At 39.0% G+C, this 19,155-nt stretch overlaps 1 protein-coding gene across 1 annotated transcript; it reads left to right on the top strand.

Annotated features, from left to right (window-relative positions):
- Positions 1 to 5,992: 5,992 nt before the first annotated feature.
- Positions 5,993 to 7,806, top strand: LOC126267174 (uncharacterized). Its single transcript, XM_049972135.1, has 2 exons — positions 5,993 to 7,001; positions 7,224 to 7,806. The coding sequence occupies exons 1-2, from the start codon at positions 6,254 to 6,256 to the stop codon at positions 7,229 to 7,231; spliced, it is 756 nt and encodes a 251-aa protein (XP_049828092.1). The 5' UTR covers positions 5,993 to 6,253; the 3' UTR covers positions 7,232 to 7,806.
- The last annotated feature ends 11,349 nt before the right edge of the window (positions 7,807 to 19,155 follow it).

The raw sequence follows: 19,155 nt of genomic DNA, 5'->3' as shown, positions 1-19,155 counted from the left end.
TTCGTCACAGCCACATTGTTTCTGCTGCAGTATGTCCTTTGCCAATAGCTCTCGATCCACAAAACCACCTAACATTTACTTCAAAATAATTATCTTTACACTTATCAGAATTCCAAAATGAATGAGTATATTTACAACTGACATAATTAATGATAAGTTTCCTGGCTAGTCCATTTGATACCTACTGTCTTCATGTAATGTAACCGGCCCTCCACATACTTTACAACACACACATTCACCTAAAACCCTTTTTAGGATATGTAAATATATCAGAATATAACCTAACCTACCATTTACATAACTTTCGTTTATAGGAAACTGTGTATCACAATTTTTTATTTTAATCTTCGAAGCACTAATGGGTGTTTCTCAAGATACTGACTATTCTGCCTGTATTATCTGTGACTTCACACACCACATGTTGAACACAGTGTTTCCCTTTATTCGAACATATATTACCATGAAACGCACGTTTCTTAAAAACACTTCGTTTTGGCGTCATACTTTACTTTTTGAGAAATTTACCAATCAATTCTTCACTTTTCCTTGGAAAAAGGTAGCACTTTGACATATAACGCGTGTTTATACTATGACACGATACAATACTGTTTTTGACAGTCCTACCAATACAAACAAGTAATTTAACCTTTATAACACAGCAATTCACAGCCTTCTATATCAAAAATTACCGATTTTATTAGATCTTGAAGTTGTTGTTGTTGTGGTCTTCAGTCCTGAGACTGGTTTGATGCAGCTCTCCATGCTACTCTATCCTGTGCAAGCTTCTTCATCTCCCAGTACCTACTGCAGCCTACATCCTTCTGAATCTGCTTAGTGTATTCATCTCTTGGTCTCCCTCTACGATTTTACCCTTCACGCTGCCCTCCAGTACTAAATTAGTGATCCCTTGATGCCTCAGAGTATGGCCTACCAACCGATCCTTTCTTCTAGTCAACTTGTGCCACAAACTCCTCTTCTGCCCAATTCTATTCAATACCTCCTCATTAGTTATGTGATCTACCCATCTAATCTTCAGCATTCTTCTGTAGCACCACATTTCGAATGTTTCTATTCTCTTCTTGCCTAAACTATTTATCGTCCATGTTTCACTGCCATACATGGCTACACTCCATACACATACTTTCAGAAACGAAGACCTGACTCTTAAATCAATGCTCGATGTTAACAAATTTCTCTTCTTCAAAAACGCTTCCCTTGCCATTGCCAATCTATATTTTATATCCTCTCTACTTCAACCATCATCAGTTATTTCGCTCCCCAAATAGCAAAATTCCTTTACTACTTTAAGGGCCTCACTTCCTAATCTAATTCCCGCAGCATCACCCGACTTAATGCGACCACATTCCATTATCCTCGTTTTGCTTTTGTTGATGTTCATCTTATACCCTCCTTTCTTGAAGTAATGCACGTAAAAATTTTAACGTTTTCAACTGGTGTAGATTATATTTAAGAAAATAAAATAAAATTCTTCCCATGTGAGTTTGTAAGGGATATATATTTCGGAAAATAGAAAATTTTATAATTAGCTAAAAATCCGAAAATGTGAAAAAAAAATCCGTTCTAACTCCCCGTAAGATGCTAAAAACTTCCCGTATGTTGAGTGTTGTACAAACTGAAGCAGTCACTAACGATCGTTGTCCCAGGGTGGATCTTTTCTTTTGTTGTTCTGAGCAACACTCCCTCGGCCCGAAATTCAATGGGATCAAGAAAGTATTTTTTCGACCCTCGCTGAATTCCACCAAACTTCCAGCTCCCTAATATTTCACGGCCTTTGTTGTGTTTTCTTTTCCCAAATTTCGCTTCGCTAGCTCACACCCTAACTGCTGCATTCCAGTCTAACCTATACCTCTGGCTGCATTACAGATCGGTCTGTCACCACAACTAGATTTTTCTCTTCCTGAGACCTGTGCTCTTTACATCCCGACCAAACAACATGAAGCAAAGCAAGCGCTGTATCATGTATAAGATACAGAGGCGAGCGAGTGCACGGGACTTACCCTAGTTCACTGCTAGTAGCGTCACGTCATCGTAACGCGCCTGCATATAGTATTGCACCACATTTAACATAAAAGTAAAAATTAAGATTTGTGTGTAAAACTTTGTTAAAGTATAGTTCTATGTAATAATGTTTCAGGTAACAAATCTTAATGTTATAAAATTAGTAGTTTACGTAAAATTCACGTTTTGAAAGAAAAATAGGAGGCGCTAAATAATGACGCTAGGAAGCCAAAATTTGGTGAGAAGGTGCAGTAAGAAGTCATTAATGAGTGGTGCTGGTTTCCAAAACCATAAAACTAAAATTGACTCCAGAATCCGCGTTTTTCGGAAAAATCAGAGGCGCGAAATAATAGAGCTACAATATTGAAAATTGGTAGGATGCTTCAGTTCACCCTAATAATAATAATGGAAATACCACAATCAGTTACCTCTTCTAGTTTTTTAGTAATTTAGTAAAAACTACTTTTGTGAGTAAAATGTACATAAGCATTATAGATTAAGTACTTTAAATTTTAATGATAAAACAAATTCTTTAAGACCAATGATCAGATAGGACAATTAACAAAGCTACACCAAGTTTTAGTCTTGTAGCATAATTAACAGCTGATACAAGTCTTGATAAAGCTATGGTTCAGAGGTAACAATCTACCGTTAGTTCCATTGTAAAAATTCTAGAGAGTAAAGTTTTAATTTTAGCGGGCTGAGATTTTCTACGTGCTTCTGTACTGCTCAGATGTATGTATACAAAAATTGAGAAGTTTGTAAGGCTATTATTAAATGTGATATTTAAGATTATGTGCCTGAGATAGCGATCATTTGGAGGCTGCAGGCATCTGCATAGGAATGTAAAGAACAGATGCTCTCTTGGCGGTACGCGCCGGAGCTATATAAAAAGAGCGGCAGAGGCAGTAGTAAGCTCTGTGAATTTGCGAGCGAGCGAGCGAGCAGTAGTAAGCTCACTCCGCATTAGACCAACGCCTAGTCCACGCGAGCTTAACGTCCGATCGCGCCTCGCCTCGGGTGACGTCATAGCGGGCTGTGACATGCGCGTACTTAGCAATGTAAACGGACATTGAAAATCGCGAGGACTGTACACCGTCCTGGATCGTTTGGACTTCGGTAACGTACTGTTATTGTGCCGTCCGTGTGAAGTATAATTCCGCGAGGCAAGTGGTGACTAACTCCACTTTTAAGGCGAGCATTAATCTTTTTTTTAAACATTATTGCGAACTATTAATAGAGCACCGTTAGTTAGAGTAATGAACTATTCGGGAGGAACTTGCTGTAGAAGTCGCCTCTGAACTATTAAACGATTGGCTGAATTAACAATATTTAATGTCTTTAGCATTTTCAGAAGTTTCGAGTAATTTGTGTGAGCCTTTAAGATAATAAAATCTTGTTTGGAACTTTAAATTTTATTGAAGCAGCCCTAATCCCGTGAAGAACTATGGATATTTTTCGTTTAGCTGGGCTGTACAGGAATGTGGCCGTGCAGACTGGGAACTAAGGTCAGTAAGTTTCCCTTCGCTTTCTGACTGGCCACCAAATTAGTTGCCAGGCTCGCGTGATTTAAGGTGGCAATGTTCAACTTTCATTCAACATTAAACAACGACTTCTTCGCCGTCCCACATATGTTGCATCGGCAATAGTCTGTTACGTGAAATGAACATTCAAACAACTCATTCGACAACTTCTTCGCCGCCCCACATATGGTGCTTATCGGCCGGGAAAACTGAATTAAAAGCAAATAAAAGTGCTCGATGTGTGAAAGCGATTGGTATAAATTAACGAACTCGGTAGGCAATAACAGGACACTGAATTGAACTAGTGTGGGAACAGTGTTACCAGTAAAGGCGGGTGTAGTGTATAAACAATAAGTGTCTACCGCTGTACGTTGGTTAGTGACGATGGTGAGGAAGGCGACGATGCTGGATCGCGGCTGCCGACGGCGCTGAGACTAAAGGAAGACGGTGCGTCATCGCGGAGCTGCGCTGATCTGCGAGACAGCTGCCGGCTGCGCCGAGCGGTCAACGGTGCCTTGCTGCCCCCCCCCCCCCCCCCCCTGGAGCTATTGCAGTAGGCGATTCCTGTGGCGGTACTCGACGCTACAGCATGCTGCTGCTGCCTTCAATACGTCGCGACGCGTCGCATCACGATTGCTGGTACATCGCGACGACATCATTCGTCGAAATCAAGCATTTAAGTTAAGTCAAAGACTTTTAAAATATTTATTAACTGCTGCTAACAAACTAAAAGATATGGAAAGTAGTGTACATTTCAGAAGGGAACCGGTCTCTGACCAAGAATCCTCAGGATCAGGAATTGAGTTTAATGAGGATGGTTCCATTAATCCCTCAAATATTGAACTAGAACGTAATTTGTCACCAGTAAATTATGACTTTAATTTAAATGAGAGTGCAGGGATGCAATCAATAAGTGAAATAGAAGTCAAAAGGGAGCCAGTAGAGTTGCTAACTTTGTCAGGTAGTGAAACTGAGCTCAATATATCTCCAGCTCAGTCAAGTCAAGAGATACAAAGTATCAAGGTAGAAGCTCCGGATTGGATGCAAATACTGTTTGCCAAACTCGAATCAAACCAAAATAAAACTGAGGCTAAAATTGAGGATAGTAATAAAGAACTAAAAGAAGAACTGCAATCAAAATGGAATAGTTTGAATTATAAGATAGATGCTATTCATCATGACATTCAAGTAAAAGTAGGGCAACAGTTAACTAAAATGCATAATACTTTCAAATGTGAAATAGATCAAATTCAAAAAAATTATCAAGAGGCAGATGAACTTTTGGAAGTGAGGTTGTCCGAAAGATTGAGCAAGGAGTCCAAACTTTGCTCTGACAAAGTTAAAGAGGTACAAATTAAAGTAGATACTTGTCAGAAAAACATTGAGAAAGTAAAAGAAACCTGTACCGAAATTCGTGGTGCAGTGGAACAAAGATGTTCTGCCAGGATAGAAGCAGTAGAGTCACAAGTAGAGGAATTAAATACTAACATTGCTAACCTAGAAAATAGAGTAACCTCTGTTAATTCTAGTCATTCTACTGTACAGCATGTGACTTCAGTTGACGCCGCTTTTATAGGGTGTCGACAGTTTTTGCGCTTTGATCCTGATAAGTACATTCACCCTCTTGAATTTTGGAATGACTTTGAGGATGTTCTCCCCAACACTTGGTCAGAAAGAGAAAAAATTTCATTTGTAAGAAGTCATTTGTCAGGTGATGCTTTGCGATGGTCAGCGGATGTAATGATCAAATGTAAAACTTTATCTGAATTTAAGTCTGCATTTCTCAACGAATACTGGTCACATAACAAACAAAATGATGTGTTAAGGGAATTCTGGAGTGGTAAGAAGTTTTTCCCAGGGCGTGAATCAGTAAAGGATTTCGCTAGGAAGTGGGTTTCAAGACTGTCACATTTGACAGAAAAGATGAAGCCAGATATGATCATTATGGGTTTAGAAGGTAAGCTGCCGTGGTACTGGCAGAAGAGGATCATTTCCGCCCCTAGAGATAATATAGACAAATTTATTGAATATCTGGAAAGAGTGGAAAGAGTAGCTGCTGCTGAGGAGCAGGTGCAGCAGAATAACAAATCTTCTAACAATCACGTACAAAATAATGGAAACGTGAACGTTAGAAATATGGAAGTTAGGCACACCAAAACAAACTATCGAAACCAAAGCCGTGGCAGAGGAAGAGGGGGTAGATACTCACCACGCTTTCGTAACAACTACTATGACGAAAGTGGAGAAGTAAATACTATGCCATTAAGACAAGAAGGGAGTCATGATGCTACTATATCTAGTGGTGTCACAGATGAACACAACAGGCCGCGTGTGGGAAACTAAATCCCGTCTATGAGGAAACTGGCGCTCACCAGGCGGTAACAGTAACACAGCCAGTAACGGAAACACAGACAATCAGCCAACATACACAGACAGACAACATGGATGACGAAATAAATACAGATAATACCAGTGATGTGTTAAGCCACTCTCACAAAATAGTGGATAGTATTTTGGATACACTAGAAAAATGGGTCAAGGAAGAACAGGAACTCAAGGTAGATAATGGGGAAGAAATAGATAATGGGTTTGAGTCTGATGGGAATAATGATGAAGTAAAAGCTTACATCTTCGATGAAAATGGCAATCTAAAAGCTGAAGTAGAAGTAGCAGAAGTAGAATCAGTACTGCAAAACTTTAGAGAGGAGGAAATGATGAATGAAGGGGGTAGAAATAGTAACGAGGTGAAAGAATCTAGTAGCTGTGTAAACGTGCCACAAATGGTTGAAGGTGACGACATTCTTATGAACAGCAATATTGCGCAGGGACGCAGTTGCTCAGAGGTAGAGGATAGTTTGGCTGATGTGCAGCAAACAAAAGTAGAAAAAGTCGTCAGATGCTTCGATTTAAAGTTAGTGGACAGATTAGAGAAAGCAGCTAAGATTATAGAGCATGATGAGCCCCAGGATGTAAATGTAAATGTAATTGCAACTGATCAGAATTACTTTAGCTGGAAGAACATAGAACGAGATTTATTAGACGAGGTGTGTGAGCAACCTGTTCAATGTAAAATAACTCACCCTGTTATCAAAGTAAACATATCAGGAGTCACTGTGCGTTGTCTGCTTGACAGTGGCAGTGAAGCAAGTGCTTTATCACAAACATTTTTTGACACCATACCCAATAAAGAGAAGTTAACAGTTATGAAAGTAAGTGGCTTAAAGATTATAGGTGCTACTGGAAAAGTCTCTAGACCAGTTCAACACGAAGCTTTGATACCCATTGGTATAAATGACGTAGTAATAGATCATCCTTGTTTGATTGTGCTAGGCTTAAGTGTTGATATGTTGATTGGTACTGATTTCTTATCAAAGTACCAGGGAAAGATCAATTTTGATCAGAACAACTTAATTTTAACTTTACCTGACTCTAAAGTGATAAGAGAGTCTTTTATAGGAAGTCATATAGGCGGTAGTAATGAAACTTGGGAACTGCCTATTAGAGTAATAAAGAAAATTTCTGCAGAAACTAAAAAGTTTATGCATGTATATCATGGACCATTTAGAATAGTAAGTAAACCTCATGCAAATGCCTATCGTTTGGAATATCCAAAGAGTAAGAGAGAACTAGGTCTAAGAAATATTGTGGATCTAAAGGAATTTAAAATTAACAGTAATTAATTACTGTAGGGAGTCTGCCACTCTTTGGCGGATACACGGTTTGGCGTACCGTGCAGTCCCAGCTGGGTGAAACTTTATTTCCTTTTCAAGTTTCATTCCCTTCTTCTGGTCTATCATAACAGGTAAGAATCACATATGTCTTCATGTTGTATATATGCTATTAGGTTTTAAGTATTCTTAGTAAGGATCTACCTAGTGAATGGCAAAACAAAAGTCTGAGTACCAATAAGAGGCAAACATGGCTAAAATAAATAAATTAAAATATTTCATGTAATTGTAAAGGGTTAGAAACTACAACTAAGAGAGACACTTTGCAGTATACGAAGTACGGTATGAATATGAATAATCCATGAGATTATGCAGAAGGTAGTATGTTGCTAGAAATAAGGTTGTCTGAAGGAAAACAGCGTAAGAAGGTAATGCTCATAGAGGCAAGCAATGGCGTTTTAGAATTAAATAAATGGAGATGTGTGGAAGTGGTGTGAGGATCGCACCAAATATATAGAAACAGGACGTCAATAGGCTGACAAAAGGAAAAGGGAGAAAGAAGTGGAGAAATGAAGTATTTTGAATCTGGAAGAAAAGGGAGAAAATGAATAAGGTGAAGAAGTGAAGTAAGTAAATTGAAGTAAATGATGTAGGATTAAAGAATAATTCCCTCACGTCTCGTGAAATGGTGAAAAACGCTAAATCTTGCTTGAGGCAAATAAATAGTTAAACAGACAACAGAAACACACAAATATTGGAAAATGCAGAAATTTGGAATCGGTATACTGAAAATAACTAATTTCTTTAGTAATTCATACAATAAAGCAAAGTGCTGGTCAGCAAATGACTTCTTTGATGAACTAATCCATACGATAATTAAGCCAGAGTACATTAGAACTAAAAGGTTACTCAATTTTCTAAGTTGAAGCAAGATCTTAATATATTAATTTGCTAAAAGAATTTTCACTATTTAGGAACCTAAAAGATTATTTATGAAAGAAGAAAGTAGGAGCTATTGTATCAGATACGACTTAGTGCTAAATGTCTTTCTGACAACTTCACAATTAGTAAAATAGTGCCAGAATATAAACTATAAAATGTACTTTGTCCTACCTTAGATATAAGTTGAAAACAGAAACTTAGACTGTATTGTCTGTTTCTCAGGGACATGCAGGCTGCATGAATGACTGACAACAAGCGGTAGGGAGATTGGAAGTAGAGACGCAAACCACAGTGAATATAATTTCCTCCCACAATTTTGTCAATCAGTGAAATTAAATGAGTGTTACAATAGGACACCCACCACAGTGCCGAGTATTATAGTAAAAGAAAAATGTGAGTGCGTTGCAGTGATAAAAGTCGTGTGTATTTTCTTTTTCAGGAAGAGACTGATTTTAAAGAAAAAAAAAATAACTATTTTGTAACCATTGAAAAATTTATATTTCCATGTAAATGTATGTAAATAATTTGTGAATGTCTTCTGTACTAGGTTTTCTATGTGTATATGAGTATGGTTATTTTGTGTATGAAGTAATAAGGAATTTCCTAAGAAGAAGCAACTTAAGTTGAAAGAGGTATACTAAAGTAATCCGTCGCTTGTTTGTTCTTTTAGAAATTTAATTTTGTTCAAAAATAGATTTTCACGAAAATTAAAAAGGGGGTGATGAAGCAAAGCAAGCGCTGTATCATGTATAAGATACAGAGGCGAGCGAGTGCACGGGACTTACCCTAGTTCACTGCTAGTAGCGTCACGTCATCGTAACGCGCCTGCATATAGTATTGCACCACATTTAACATAAAAGTAAAAATTAAGATTTGTGTGTAAAACTTTGTTAAAGTATAGTTCTATGTAATAATGTTTCAGGTAACAAATCTTAATGTTATAAAATTAGTAGTTTACGTAAAATTCACGTTTTGAAAGAAAAATAGGAGGCGCTAAATAATGACGCTAGGAAGCCAAAATTTGGTGAGAAGGTGCAGTAAGAAGTCATTAATGAGTGGTGCTGGTTTCCAAAACCATAAAACTAAAATTGACTCCAGAATCCGCGTTTTTCGGAAAAATCAGAGGCGCGAAATAATAGAGCTACAATATTGAAAATTGGTAGGATGCTTCAGTTCACCCTAATAATAATAATGGAAATACCACAATCAGTTACCTCTTCTAGTTTTTTAGTAATTTAGTAAAAACTACTTTTGTGAGTAAAATGTACATAAGCATTATAGATTAAGTACTTTAAATTTTAATGATAAAACAAATTCTTTAAGACCAATGATCAGATAGGACAATTAACAAAGCTACACCAAGTTTTAGTCTTGTAGCATAATTAACAGCTGATACAAGTCTTGATAAAGCTATGGTTCAGAGGTAACAATCTACCGTTAGTTCCATTGTAAAAATTCTAGAGAGTAAAGTTTTAATTTTAGCGGGCTGAGATTTTCTACGTGCTTCTGTACTGCTCAGATGTATGTATACAAAAATTGAGAAGTTTGTAAGGCTATTATTAAATGTGATATTTAAGATTATGTGCCTGAGATAGCGATCATTTGGAGGCTGCAGGCATCTGCATAGGAATGTAAAGAACAGATGCTCTCTTGGCGGTACGCGCCGGAGCTATATAAAAAGAGCGGCAGAGGCAGTAGTAAGCTCTGTGAATTTGCGAGCGAGCGAGCGAGCAGTAGTAAGCTCACTCCGCATTAGACCAACGCCTAGTCCACGCGAGCTTAACGTCCGATCGCGCCTCGCCTCGGGTGACGTCATAGCGGGCTGTGACATGCGCGTACTTAGCAATGTAAACGGACATTGAAAATCGCGAGGACTGTACACCGTCCTGGATCGTTTGGACTTCGGTAACGTACTGTTATTGTGCCGTCCGTGTGAAGTATAATTCCGCGAGGCAAGTGGTGACTAACTCCACTTTTAAGGCGAGCATTAATCTTTTTTTTAAACATTATTGCGAACTATTAATAGAGCACCGTTAGTTAGAGTAATGAACTATTCGGGAGGAACTTGCTGTAGAAGTCGCCTCTGAACTATTAAACGATTGGCTGAATTAACAATATTTAATGTCTTTAGCATTTTCAGAAGTTTCGAGTAATTTGTGTGAGCCTTTAAGATAATAAAATCTTGTTTGGAACTTTAAATTTTATTGAAGCAGCCCTAATCCCGTGAAGAACTATGGATATTTTTCGTTTAGCTGGGCTGTACAGGAATGTGGCCGTGCAGACTGGGAACTAAGGTCAGTAAGTTTCCCTTCGCTTTCTGACTGGCCACCAAATTAGTTGCCAGGCTCGCGTGATTTAAGGTGGCAATGTTCAACTTTCATTCAACATTAAACAACGACTTCTTCGCCGTCCCACATATGTTGCATCGGCAATAGTCTGTTACGTGAAATGAACATTCAAACAACTCATTCGACAACTTCTTCGCCGCCCCACAAACACGACGCGAAATCGCGAAATATCCGAGAAAAACAGCCGAAAACAGCTTAACCACTCTCCTGGAAATTCGTAGAATAACATCAAAGTAACTGTAATAAAGAATATAAAAGTCACTGCAGCAATTTAACTCCAGACGACTAAACCTTCCTAGAATTTACTATTGCAAGTGGAACTAATTTGTGGTCCCTGTCAACATCTTGAGCAGTACAGTTGTCAGTGTAGGGTGTAGAACAGGACATTTCGTAGGTGACATACCACTGGAAACCATATAATTGTAATTAATTAGTGCATAAACTAAAAATCATTACTTTATTTGAATAAAATATGGAAGAGTAAAATCTTCGATGGTTTAGTAACAATGTCACAATGTTCACCCCTCTGTCTTTAATGTTCTAGGATTAAGTTCTGTTGGTACGTCGAAACCTTACCATATCCTCGGAAATTGCGGTGTGGAAATACGACATATTCGGAATAAAAAATAAAAAAAGCCATATATATCTCTTACACAAGAGTAGCAATGTCATTGCTTCATTCGCAACAATTTGAAATGCCGTCTTACATAACAGCCTAACCACATCGCTGACGAAAAAATATCCGAACCATAATTATAAAAGAAGCCACGGCTCTACTTATTCATATACCGTATTTATTTTAATCTGTGTGTGCGCTAGGCGAAATAGTCTTGTTGTCGTTGGCCGAATAGATGAAGCCTGCTACGCTCACCTTATTGGCTAACTAAATCATGTGTTCTGTGCTCAGATTACGCACAAAAAGCAGATCTTACTCAGGGCAACCTCGATTTCGCTGTTTCAGAAACTATTGTGACGTATTTGGGGGATTTCGTATTTACGAGCTTATTCCACACGTTCTTTTATTCTAGGTTTCTTATGCTACAGTGCCTGAAAGTGCATGATGTATAACAATTTAACCAGTTGCAGGGACTGTCATTAAGCTACGTGTTCTATAATGTTTTACAAGTAAATACGCAGCTAACATCTTCCCTGACGTTGTCAAGTAGCTTGTGCAATATGAAAGTACCTTGTTGTACAATTAATCACAAAGCAAAGAACAGTTATCTACAGAACTGTAGGTTGTGAACATGCAAAACAGAAATTTAAATCTCTCAAAACCTCATTAATAAATTTCTTAAAGGTACAGAGTGAATTCCTGAGGCCAAACGGCATGAAACCGAATTCATAAAGTCCAAAAGATGTGATCATAGCACTCTTTCCTTTGTCACTTTCATATAATGTGATGTGGTAACATGCTTTGAGGAGACTGACTTTATAAATTATTATCTTGTCCACAAGGAAGGAATTTGCATCATTTATGTAAGGAATTGGATAGTGGTCAGGAAGGGTTCGGTCATTAAGATGTCGGTAGTCTCTACAAACACGCCACTGACCATCCACCTTTTCTACCATGTGCAGCAGACTATCCCATTGGGATTTAGACTTGCGAATAGTAACTGGAATTCTTGTTTAGCCAACTTCAGTTCGTGTGGCTCCAACGTGCGGACTTTTGAGTACACCGACGAGTCACTGCTGGTTGCGATATAACGGTTAACATCATACGTAATTCATCCCGACGTAATGGTGGATTTTGTCAGGTCAGGAAATTTTTTAGTAGTTCAGAGTACTTACAGTTAGCATGGAGTGAACTGACAGAACGAGACAAATAGTGCAACCACATGTAATTGAGTGTTTCTGTCAACTAGTAATTTTCTTTTCAGATCTATAAATATGCCAAACTAATGGAAAAAGTCTGCTCCGATTATACCTGTACCTTTCGTTGTGTTAGTTACAATGAAATGCCACCCACAACTGTTTTAAACCTAATTCAAGATTAAATAACTTTTAACCATAAGTTTTTGCATTTGCAAAAAAGTTTATAGCCTGCTTCTTTAACATTACCCTTGTGACACACTAGTATAACGGGGACATCAGCACCGTTGTCAACCAGAAAACGCAACCCTGAAGTTTCATCTCTCACAAACAATCTATACTGGCGGCCTGATGTAGTTGTTGCGGCAGAACACTCAGCCGCTACATTGTCTGCCGATTGGAGTTTCCCTCACTATTCCATTGTCAAAACGGAACACACTTCTCAGGTCTGTGTTTTGAGCTGTAACGAAAATGAAAGTATCAGTACTTGCCAGAACTATTCTGTCTCGGCATGCTGCGGCCTCTGCAACGAGGACATCGTCACAATAGGTGCTGTCGCTCCTTCGACCTGGATCTTCGGACTTCAGTTTCTAGCTCTTCGATCCTTACCAGAACATTTCTCACCGATACAAAAGAATCACATGTCGCAGGGGACACTTCCGTTGGAGCTGACTGAAGTCCATAGGTTCTTCACGATTCCTTCGTCCAATCAGCCATCTGAGATAGTTTGTCCACATTTTCTTCAGAAATTATTAAAATATTTCCGACGCTGCCAGAAAGTTTGTCTAGCAGAGAGCCTTTAAAATTATATCTGAAACTTTCATTAATCCATCGATTTTCTTTTTCCGAGGCAACTGACTGGGTGTCATATGACCAATTCCTACTTCGCTAATTAATTTCTGATTTTCACTTTCTTCTTTAGCTGGAAAATATTTGTTGCTTTCGCCACTCTTCACGTGATCCTATATATTTTCGACAAATCGGGGCTCTAACTGTGCCAACAAATAACTGAATTTGGTTGCTTCAGTCTGGATTCCCAAGATTGTAAATTGTGCTTGAGCCTGAGAAAGCTATATATTAGACTTTACAGTCCATAACGGAGGAAGTTTCACATTAACTTGGTCTGCGTCAATTTTCGTGTCACTGTCTAAGATATTACCGTTCCTTCCACCTGCCTTTGTATTTGTTTATTGTTTATATCACTCCGGGGTCACCAGTTGTTGGTCTTCTTGTACAATTAACCACAAAAACACAGTACTTTTGATTCAAAATTATTGTTTGGAAACTTCCTTTTAGTTACCGGACTAATTTCGCACTCCAACTACATTACTCTAGATCTCTTACTCTGTGTATTTCATAATGTCATTTGTTTTGAAAATAAAAATAAAGTTAACACAAAGTACAATTATTTACAGAACTGTAGATTATGAACATAAACATAACCCTGCATGCCTTACTATACGTAACAGACAAAGATTCTGTAGCGAAACGTTCATAAAAATACCTCATAGATTGTTGGAATTAAAGCGCCACGTCATTTAATCCAATCCTGTTTCTGTCTTGAACTAACACCTCTGCAATATAATCTAGTAGATAGCGCCTGCCTCTAAGAAAGATTGTCTGAGATTGCATACACGGGACACCAGCACACCTCAGTCACATATAAAATAAATACATATAAGTGGAATACAAAAACAGACAAAATATTTACAATTATTATTTAGCAGGAGCTGCTGTAACAATAAATAACTCTGGATTACTGCTTACTATTGAAGGATATGTGGGTAGGCAGTGCTACTTCGTTACACGAAAATGTCTTCCACAAAACTAGTAAATTTGATGCGTTTTGGCTTATTATTGATAGCAATTTAGATCTGTTAGAATTTATTATTTCTTTGATGGGAAACAGTAATAATTAAGCAATGCAACTAATAAACAAGTAAATGATCCCTGATTGGAATAAAGTTAATATCAGCCCCGAAGAATAAGTGACGTATGGCCGGGCTTGACATGACGCAGCTAGTTTCGACTTCAAGTCGTTATCTGATTAAAATGCCTTTACTGTTTCACGAGTTCTGTCTTTAATAATAATGTGAGTATACCGTACCAGTAAAATAAAATTTTTCAATCTTTATCCCCAGAGTCCTCAAAATACCGACAGTTAAATTACAACCGTTAGATCAATACCCTTTTTTATGTGACAAATACGTAAAGTTCTGACATTGACATTGTCCATAATAGCAAAAATGTGATTTTAATTTGAGGTATTACTAAAGTAGAACTATTAAAACATAAATTGTAAAGTGACTTTAACCTATGTAAAACACTTTACTGATATTTGTCTATAGAAATTTATTTGTATTGGTTACAGAGGTGTGCGTTCGACAGCTTCCTACCTGGGACGACTGGAGCAATATCTCTCGTGCGTCGCTCCTTTGTCTCGCCGATCGCCAGTCCGTCAGAATACGCCATAAACAAAACCTCACTGGTCCAGACGCAGAAAGGAAAATGGCCAAACGAGTTTATTTAGTGCCAGGAACGCAGATTTCCAGAGACAAAGTGTACGGACGGCCAAACATCAGCCACGAGGCGCAGTCCGCCCAGTTATTTTTCACTTTACGAAAATTAAACTGTTCAGGAGCTTGGCTCTGTCACAGATTCCAATACAGTTTAAGCATACCAAGCCAAACCGTAGACAGCTCACTGCTCCAAACGAAGACAATCGGTTTCACTCGTAATATTCAGCTTAAGTAGTAGTTACACATTATTCAAAATATTAATTTTTCTAACGGAACGAAGATCCTAACAAGACAATAAAACTACATATATTCATTGAATTAACATTATGCGCTAAATAACAATATTGATTCTGCGTAAGACATGACACGGCATCTAGACACAAAAAATCATTACAATCCGAGATAAGCAACGTTAACAACGGAAAAATAAAAAACACGGTGTATATGCTCCGGGACAACTGAGAAAAACGGGATAAACCCGGGAATTTTTTCATCCGAGAGAAAACGGGGAAAAACCCAAGAATTTTTTAGAATTCTGGGAATTTTTCATTATTTTAATCTTTAGTTACATTTTTGTAATTCTGACTGGTAAGAACTGATAGTCTAACAAAGAATTTTACTGTATCTCGCTATTGCAGAATAATACTCCAGCAATAAATCGTAAACGAGAGAATAAAACCTGAGTTGCAAAGGAAATGCGCCATTTACAACAAAACACAGTGCACACACAAGCGCCTGCCAAAAGCAAAATGTGTCAAGGGCTTAAGGACGAAGACTACGGAATACTTCCTAACAGCAAACTGATTCAGATGAGCATGACGTCACAACTGCTTGAATTAAATTCGTTTTGAGCAGTTGCCAGCGGGCTCATACGCATGCGCACTTGAGCAGCGTATGAGCAGTACTTTCTCGGGCTTCTAGCTCCTTGAAGCGTGGCTGCAGAAGTAGCAAGAAGCAGTTACGTTACCCAGAAAAAAATTTCTGGCGCGCCCAAGCTACCAGATACGCGCATGCGCAGAGCATTCTGGGTTTTAGTGAGGAGAGAGATAGTGACCCGTGTTTACGTTTAGAGATTTTGCTGCTTCCTCTTTGTTTACAGTTCACGCATAAAATGAAAACAAAACGGATTTATGTTGGTAGGAGCTATCAAGTGAATTAAAATACATTCACATACCTACGGAAAGCTAAAATATGTAATTAGTTTCAGTTTCTGATTTTATTTTATTTCCAAGTTTTTGACAGTCAAGCATGAATCGCCTTGAATGAGACATTCACTCTGCAGCGGAGTGTGCGCTGACGTGAAACTTCCTGTCAGATTAAAACTGTGTGCCGGACCGAGACTCGAACCCGGGACCTTTGCCTTTCGCTAGCAAGTGCTCTACCAACTGAGCTACCCAAGCACGACTCACGTCCCGCCCTCACAGCTTTACTTCTGCCAGTACCTCGTCTCCTACCTTCGCAGGAGAGCTTCTGTTAAGATTGGAAGGTAGGAGACGAGGTACTATCTGAAAGTAAAGCTGTGAGGACGGGGCGTCTATACACATAATTACTCGTAAATTTGTACGGAACCCTTAGTGCGCGATTCCTACTCACAGCTGACCAATTTCCCTTTCAGTTGCCTAAGATTCACTTCCATACAGAAATGTTGATACCGAAATAATACGTTAGTGGATTAAAATCACTACTCGGTATCAGTAACAGTGTACGAAGTTGTGTATGACTTGCAGCTGTTTCATCTAAAGGAAGGAGCCTCCCAGAAGATGGTACATGTACAGTCGGGCGTCCCCTGGGCAACGGTAAATACCGGCAGATCCTTCCACACACTGAGCTACGTCTAAAACGACATGTATTCAGAATCTAAAACAAAGAAAAGGCCCTTTTCAGAGCCAAGTTTGACAGTCATATCTCTCAACATCGAGGGCATATCATCTGAAAAAGAAGAACTTATATCCAACACATGTAAACTTCATTCCTGCGACGTCCTGTGCCTCCAGGAGACACATAGAGGGCCATCACAACGCCGTCCAAATATTCCTGGGATGACCTTGGTGAAGGAGTCCTCTCACGACGAATATGGAAGTGCTCTGTTTATTCGGCCTGGAATCAAAGTATCCAACATTCAAGTTTACACCGTTAACAACATGGAAATCATTTCTGTTACTATCGGAAGCATTACGGTGTCATCAATATATAAACAACCAGGGGAAAGGTTTGCTTTCAGCCAACATGTCTGTTACCCACAGCTAATAACGGGAGACTTTAACTGTCACAATAGAGTGTGGGGCTATCAAGACACAAATGAGGATGGAGAACTACTGGAAAGCTGGGCAGAAGAACACGAGCTGAATCTCATCCATGATCAGAAACAGCCTGCGTCATTCAACAGTGCAAGATGGAAGAGAGGGTATAACCCAGACCTCATATTTGTTTCCAAAACCTTGTCCGGGTCATGCAACAAATTCGTTCTCAACCCTATCCTAAAGACCTAACACAGACCAATCATGCTAAAGTTTAGACCAGTAATACTGCCACAAAAAGTACCCTTTAAAAGACGTTTTAACTTCAAAAGGGCCAACTGGAAAAAAATTGCGGACACCTTAGACATGGAAATCGTAAATTTACCATCAAACATTGAAAACTACGGAAAGTTCGTCCAAGCTGTTAAAAGATCAGAAAGACTCAGTATACCTAGAGGCTGCAGAACACTCTACATTCCTGAAGTTTCCAACGACATGAAACAAATATATAACGAATACCTGGAGCAGTAAAGCATGGACCCTTTCAGTGAAGAAACCATAAAACTTGGGGATCAGCTAAATGAAACTATAAGCAAAGACAGACAAGAGTCCTGGAAACATACGTTGCAGAGTCTTGACATGAAGCACAGTAGCAGAAGAACTTGGAACCTCATAAAGCGATTGTCTAGCGACCCGGCAGCCCCCAAGGATCAGGTTTCCGTAACAGCTAATCAAATCGCACATCAGCTCCTTTTGAATGGTAAACAAACCAGGAACAGTAAGTCTGCCACCTCATATAAGAGGCCACAAGTGACTGAAATACCACCTGAGCCATACTTCACTTCAACAGAACTGGAAGCTGCTATCAGTTCCTTGAAACCCAGGAAGGCCGCGGGTCCCGATGACGTCATTAATGAATTTATACATAACCTAGGGTCCATAGCTAAGGAATGGCTTTTAGAACTCTATAATCTCTGCTGGTCAAACAAGACAATACCTAAGCTATGGTTGAAGGCCAAGGTAGAAGCTATCCCAAAGCCAGGTAAACCAAGAGATGATGCTAAGAACTATCGTCCAATATTGCTGCTGTGCTGCCCTTTCAAGCAATATGAACGTCTTATCTTGAATAAAATAGCACCACAACTAGAAAGGCAAATCATTCCACAACAAGCAGGATTCACACCAGGTAAATCTTGCACTGGCCAGGTCCTCTGCCTAACAAAATAAATAGAGGACGGTTTTGAGAAGGGAGAAAAAACTGGCGTGGTGTTTATCGACTTATCAACAGCTTACGACACGATAAACCACAAAATCCTCCTGGGAAAAATTTTCAAAATGACGGGAAACTACCACCTTACTGAAGTTGTGAGATCACTGATCTCCAACAGAAGATACTATGTGGAATTTCAAGAACAAAGAAGTCGCCGTAGGAACCAGAAGAACGGGTTCCCACAAGGTAGTGTTTTGTCCCCCCTACTTTTTAATCTATGTACAATTGACCAACCAGTTTGACCGACGACAGGAAGCTTTATCTATGCTGATGATGTAGCCATTGCATGCCAATCTAGATCAATCAAACAGATTGAGAGAAACCTAACAGATGCCTTAGAAGTACTAACTGAATATTACAACGGGAACCAGCTTCGACCTAATCCAGCAAAGACGCAAACTTGTTTATTTCATCTAAACAACAAGGAAGCAAACAGGGAATTGCAATTGAAATGGAACTCAGTTAAACTTCAACACTGCCCAAAGCCAGCTTATCTTGGAGTCACGTTAGATCGAACATTGTCTTACAAGAAACACGTAGAAAAAACTAGAGCGAAAGTTAACACACGGAACGGCATAATCCGTATACTTACCAACTCACACTGGGGAGCAAACCCTGAAATTCTACGTGCATCAGCCCTGGCACTGTGGTTTGCTCCAGCTGAATATGCATGCCCCGTATGGAGAAGATCGACACATGCTCAGAAGCTAGACGCAGCACTGAATGACTCATGTCGATTAATCAAGGGATGCCTGAAGTCTACAAACCGTGATCTCCTTTATATGTGTTCTGGAATAGCCCCCCCCCCCCCCCCCCC

Source organism: Schistocerca gregaria, chromosome 4 (genome assembly GCF_023897955.1).
Source record: "Schistocerca gregaria isolate iqSchGreg1 chromosome 4, iqSchGreg1.2, whole genome shotgun sequence".
Lineage (NCBI taxonomy): Eukaryota > Metazoa > Arthropoda > Insecta > Orthoptera > Acrididae > Schistocerca > Schistocerca gregaria.
This window is presented reverse-complemented; position numbering and strand designations above follow the sequence as displayed.

Coding starts and splice junctions, on each gene's coding strand:
- LOC126267174 (XM_049972135.1), top strand. CDS start 6,254: ATGATGAATGAAGGGGGTAGAAATAGTAACGAGGTGAAAGAATCTAGT.